Raw genomic sequence first — 6,189 nt, 5'->3', positions numbered from 1 at the left:
TCAGTTACCTGCAGGAAGAAGAGTCTCTGTGTGATCTCCTGGATCAGCTCCTCAGACACGTCCTCAGGGAAGAACTTGGCCCGGAACTTAAACTGCAGAGGGTTCTCCTTCTTTACGTCCTGGGCTGTCACCTGGAGGGGACAAGGACAACACCTTTAAAGCCCTGTACAGACACAAGACCACTAGAGGTAGACTAGACGACTGTCAGTAGTCTGGAGTGCCTTCTATCGCCTTGTCTCCTCTCCCTTATCTGCACTGACAGGGGGAAAACGTAAGCATCCGTGTTTGACTATTGAGATACTTGGAGGATCCAGAAGCTTTACAATCTAAGCTTTATAAGCTGGGCTATAAAGCTAAATCATAGAAGTTGGTTATGAAGCCATAAAGGTATGAACAAACTTCTGTTATCTAATCTTATCCTAATTAGTGATAGGATTGGACCCTCTTTACAGCTGCTTATGTCCCAGACTCCGGGGCCAAGAATCAGAACACTTTMCACTGGAGACAACTGTTAAAAAGGAACCCTGCTGTAGATCACCCTGACAGAACCACACTGCTCTACGACTACTGAACTGGTTCCAACAAGAAACACATACACTGACACACTCCCTCTCTCTGTCTTTTACGGCACTTCAGAGCAGTTTTTTGGGGGGGCCGGAGGGTCTTTGGCCTGAGTATGACAGGAAGTCTGTGAAAGTGCACATTTGAGGCCCCCTGACCACAGCCTAATAACCAGCTCAAACTGACTGCTGGCAGTCGCTCTGGAAACAGAGAGAGAGAGAAGAGATAGAGAAACCAAGAGAAAACACGAGAGTAGACACCTTTTTATTAAGCTTCAGCCACGTGCTGTAACCCTTGCTGTCCACGTACTGCAGTCCGAAGAACCAGACCTCTCGAAGCCCCACCGTCTTCACCACCTGTTAACATCAGACAATACTCCACCATTAAACAGTTGGGAGGGTGGGATTACTGAGAAAGTCATACATTTCTCATGTGAAAAGTCCTATAGAACGCAACATGCTAGCAACCATTTGTTTCATGACAAAAGTTATCAGATTGTGTGTGACTAGGATGGAAGTTAGGCTCGCATGCTACTGTGTAAATAAATACTGCAATGCGGGTTTAATGGAGATTGAGAGGGGTGTTTTAGCCTCTGCTTGACTGGAGGCTCCTCGGCAGCGATGGGCCCGCTGTGGCATAACTCCTCCATAATGGGCCCTGGGCTCACCATTAAAAACTCTGGGAGGGTGACTAATAGGCCAGCCAGTTGACACGCGGCAACAAACTACTTAGATTCACTCTGTCTGTTACTGCAGAGGAGGGCAATGAGGCAGACGTCCATAACTCCTGATGAATTCCTGGAAATGGACTGTGGGTGTGTGTACTGGGAATACAAAACACTCACTGAAGTGTGAGAAGACAGCTGGGGACACAGTCCAGCACAGTCGGACAGTCGCCACCTGCCTGCACATGTCAATGGTCTCATTTACTACAGTTCTTCAGCCCTCCTAAACACTCTCCAGCTTCTGTTTGTGAGAAAATGCTCTGGTACCGTTTGTTGTCATGGCGATATTGTTAACATGTGTTACAGAGTAGCTTTACAGGCATATAGGAACCTCAACAGAGATAGAAATGATGCTCGGACATTACAATATCATCATCATCCTCCAGTGTCAGGCTGAGAAGTTGCAGAAAACAAAGATCCCGAAAACAGTCCATCATTCAATGACCTCCAATGCACCCTCAAAACTACAGTATAACCATGTCATTGTTGAAACGACATCAATGTAATTAATTGGGGACATTGTCTCCACTCTCAACTCATTGAGGTGGGAGAAATCCTTTGAGTGAACCATAGGACCAGGACAGGCCCCAGTTTTACCCCAGCTAGCTAGAGGTCTATGTCATATGAATATTTCAGCCAGGGACATCAATACTGCAATGGGTGGATATGGATGCTGGAAAAGCATCCATGGGGGGTGGGGTCCGTGCTGCCTCGGCATGACCGTCAGTCACAGTAACGCTGCTCCATTATGACAGGAGAACAGTACTGATACTATGACAAGAGTAACTGACTGTCAGTCACAGTAACACTGCTCCATTATGACAGGAGAACAGTACTGATACTATGACAAGAGTAACTGACCGTCAGTCACACTGCTCCATTTATAACAGGAGAACGTAGTAATACTATGACAACAGTAACTGACTGTCAGTCACAGTAACACTGCTCCATTAGACAGGAGAACAGTAACTGATACTATGACAACAGTAACTGGCTGTCAGTCACAGTAACGCTGCTCCATTGTGACAGGAGAACAGTAGTAATACTATGACAACAGTAACTGGCTGTCAGTCACAGTAACACTGCTCCATTATAACAGGAGAACAATACTGATACTATGACAACAGTAACTAACTACACGTCAATCAGGACAGTGTATATCAACAGACTAATCTTCCACGATAATACTAACAAAAAGGGAGAAATTAACCTCATCCGGGAACAATGTAAAGCACCCACTTCATCTTACATGAGATTACATTTCATACTATAGTTCTATTAGGTTTTAAGTTATGTGAATTCTCAGTTTGAGTCCTGGCCCTTGCTTACCTGGTCAAAGAGCTGTTTGCCAGTGGTGTTGGGCTGGATGGCAAACTCCAGCTCTGCGTCCATGGTGGTCACCCGCACATTAATCTACAAAACAAGTTTGCATGTTATTTGCCAGTTTGCATGTAATGTTCCATTCACTGTATTGCTGTACTGTAGGCTGTCAACTTTTCACGCGACACCATCACCACTGTGTGCCATGGTCAGCGTTTCAGGAAGTGTCAGATGCAGCGTTAACACATTTAAAATGGTAGTGAGTCAGCCATTTTGGTGGACATGAAATGAACAAATTACATTTCAGTTTGTTTTAGTGCAGGAGACTGAACACTCCTCAAGGGAGCAACAAAGGCCTTCCAGCAAGACAGAGAACTGAAGGAGTGTTGTGTGTGTGTTTGAATGAGCTAATGCAGTGCCTGTGTGTGTCTTTTTGCCCTCTCAGCACTCGGTGAGTACTCCCCTTCCTAGCGGCCACCGCCTCCTCCTCCCTGTGAGGCGGAGCAGAGGAGCAAGGCCAGCCATTGGCTGCTGCTGTCTGAGCTGCACCAGGCTGGCCTGGCACCAGACCTGACACACAGCTGATAGAATAGGCCTGACCCCAAGGGCATCCTCCATGACTGACACACACATTCTCCATCCCTGTTTACCCAAACACACACACACCTCCTCACTGGAGAGGCAGAGGGGAAAATAAAAAAAGAGACACAGTGCGATATGCAGAGAGAGAAAGATGATGCCGAGTGGCGGCCAGCTGCACTCCAATCCGGATAGTGCAGCTGTGGGCGACTAAGGTTACAGTACCTTAGTGGCCCATTGAGAGAAGCAGCTTCCCTTGCTCGCCCCTCTTCCTCTTTCTATCATGAATTACCCATGAAACCTCAGGACAGGAACACAACACACACATTCTCTATCCCCGTTTACACACACACACACACACCATTACTTATCCAGAAAACGTTTAAATATCCAGCATAGTACTGTGACTCTCACAAACATCACACTGTAGAGATTGTGCATCTGCCTCTGTCTCGCTAGCATTAATTAGCCAYGAAACCTCCTGTACTCTCGCTCTGCCCCACTAACTATTCAGCACTCTCCAATGAAAGCACATGTAACCGGTGTGAAATGGCTAGCTAGTTAGCGGGGTGCGCGCTAATAACATTTCAAATCGGTGACATCACTCGCTCTTGAGACCTTGAAGTAGTTGTTTCCCTTGCTCTGCGAGGGCCGCGGCTTTTGTGGAGCGATGGGTAACGATGCTTCAGGGGTGTCAGTTGTTGATGTGTGCAGAGGTGTCCCTGGTTCGAGCCCAGGTAGGGGCGAGGAGAGGGACGGAAGCTATACTGTTACACACACATGCAACCCCATCCACCTGCATCCTAGTACAGCACAGGAAAAAGCAAGTAGACTAGAGCTAGAACTCTGATAGGAAGAAGTTTATCTACCAAACATGCTATCAGATGTATATTGAGCAGACAAATCAAGTCAAATTGTATTTGTCACATGCAGCGAATACAACTGGTGTATGCTTTACCTTGAAATGGTTGCTTACACTTACAAGCCCTTCAATGCTGCAGAGTCGAAAAATAATACAAAAAAACTACCAGTACCAGTACCAGTACCAGATCAATGTGGAGCTATATACAGGAAGTACCAGTACCAGATCAATGTGGAGCTATATACAGGGAGTACCAGTACCAGATCAATGTGGAGCTATATACAGGGAGTACCAATACCAGATCGATGTGGAGCTATATACAGGGAGTACCAGTACCAGATCAATGTGGAGCTATATACAGGNATGTGGAGCTATATACAGGGAGTACCAGTACCAGATCAATGTGGAGCTATATACAGGGAGTACCAGTACCAGATCAATGTGGAGCTATATACAGAGAGAACCAGTACCAGCTCAACGTGCAGAAGTACGAGATGAGGTAGATACAGTAAAGTGACTAGATATGAGGATAGATAACACACGTAAAATAAATACCAGCAGCAGCAAATGTGTAAAAGTGTGTAAGTACAGTGCCTTCAGAAAGTATTCAGACCGCTTGACCTTTTCCACAATGTTACGTTACAGCTTTTTCAAAAATGTATTCTAAAAAGTTATCAAATCTATACAAAATACCCCATAATGACAAAGCAAAAATAGGTTATAATTTTTTGCTAATTTATAAGGCGGCAACAGTGAGACTTATTTCTGGAGAGGTACATTTTTTAAATTAGAAGTTCAAACTGTTTGGGTATAGATCTGGAAAGTATGACAGAACTTTGCAGGCTATCTCTGCAGTAGATTGCAACTCCTCCCCCTTCGGCAGTTCTATCTTGACGGAAAATGTTGCAGCTGGGTATGGAAATCTCAGAATTGTTGGTGGCCTTCCTAAGCCAGGAGTCAGACACGGCAAGGACATCAGGGTTGGMGGAGTGTGCTAAAGCAGTGAGTAAAACAAACTTAGGGAGGWGGCTTCTGATGTTGACATGCATGAAACCAAGGCTTTTTCGATCACAGAAGTCAACAAATGAGGGTGCCTGGGGACACACGGGGCCTGGGTTTACCTCCACATCACCCGAGGAACAGAGGAGGAGTAGGATGAGAGTACGGCTGAAGGCTTTCTTTGTTAGGACGAAATAGTCTTCACACAGTTTGCAATGAGCCAGGCGGCCCAAACTGCTGCATATACCCTGACTGCTTGCACGGAACGCAAGAGAAGTGACAATTTCCCTATTTATAAGAAATTCATGTTAGCAGCAATATTAACTAAATATGCAGGTTTAAAAATGTATACTTGTGCATTGATTTTAAAGAAAGGCATTGATGTTTATGGTTAGGTACATTGGTGCACCGACAGTGTTTTTTTCGCAAATGCGCTTGTTAAATCATCAACCGTTTGTCGAAGTAGGCTGTGATTCGTTGAGAAATGAACAGGCACCGCATCGATTATATGCAACGCAGGACACGCTAGATAAACTAGTAATATCATCAACCATGTGTAGTTAACTAGTGATTATGTTAAGATTGATTGTTTCTTATAAGATAAGTTTAATACTAGCTAGCAACTTACCTTGGCTTCTTGCTGCCCTCACGTAACAGGTAGTCAGCCTGCCACGCAGGCTCCTCGTGGAGTGCAATGTAAGGCAGGTGGTTAGAGCGTTGGACTAGTAACCGGAAGGTTGCAAAAATGAATCCCTGAGCTGACAAGGAAAAAATCTGTCGTTCTGCCCCTGAACAAGGCAGTTAACCCACCGTTCCTAGGCCGTCATTGAAAATAAGAATGTGTTCTTAACTGACGTGCCTAGTTAAATTAAATAAATTWAAAAAAATAAAAAAATAGGCAAATCGGTGTCCAAAAATACTGATTACCGATTGTTATGAAAACTTGAAATCGCCATTCCAATTAATCGGTCGACCTCTAATACTGCCTGCTATGTTTCAACTTGTCAATTTCAAATGATTTTCTAACATGTTCTATACTCTAACAGTTTGAATTGAGATGTGTTCCATTTCCTCGTTAATTCACATAAGTAGCCCATTTCACTGTTGCGGACAATTTTTGTTTGAGGCTTTACTGAGCCCGACA

The 6,189-nt window shown here is 44.8% G+C and overlaps 1 protein-coding gene across 1 annotated transcript in view; it reads right to left on the bottom strand.

Moving 5' to 3' along the window:
• Nucleotides 1-2,730, bottom strand: part of LOC139023171 (radixin-like) — a 4,813-nt gene extending 2,083 nt beyond the window's left edge. Inside the window, exons 1-3 of the mRNA XM_070435644.1 lie at nt 2,615-2,730; nt 822-917; nt 9-131 (exon numbers count right to left, since the gene is read on the bottom strand). Of these exons, the coding sequence (XP_070291745.1) occupies nt 9-131; nt 822-917; nt 2,615-2,677 (282 nt within the window). The 5' untranslated portion in view covers nt 2,678-2,730. The remainder of the gene's footprint in view (nt 1-8; nt 132-821; nt 918-2,614) is intronic.
• Between the last annotated feature and the right edge of the window lie 3,459 nt (nt 2,731-6,189).

Source organism: Salvelinus sp. IW2-2015, linkage group LG27 (genome assembly GCF_002910315.2).
Source record: "Salvelinus sp. IW2-2015 linkage group LG27, ASM291031v2, whole genome shotgun sequence".
Lineage (NCBI taxonomy): Eukaryota > Metazoa > Chordata > Actinopteri > Salmoniformes > Salmonidae > Salvelinus > Salvelinus sp. IW2-2015.
Note: the sequence above shows the minus strand (reverse complement) of the source record. Positions and strands in the feature narration are given on the sequence as shown.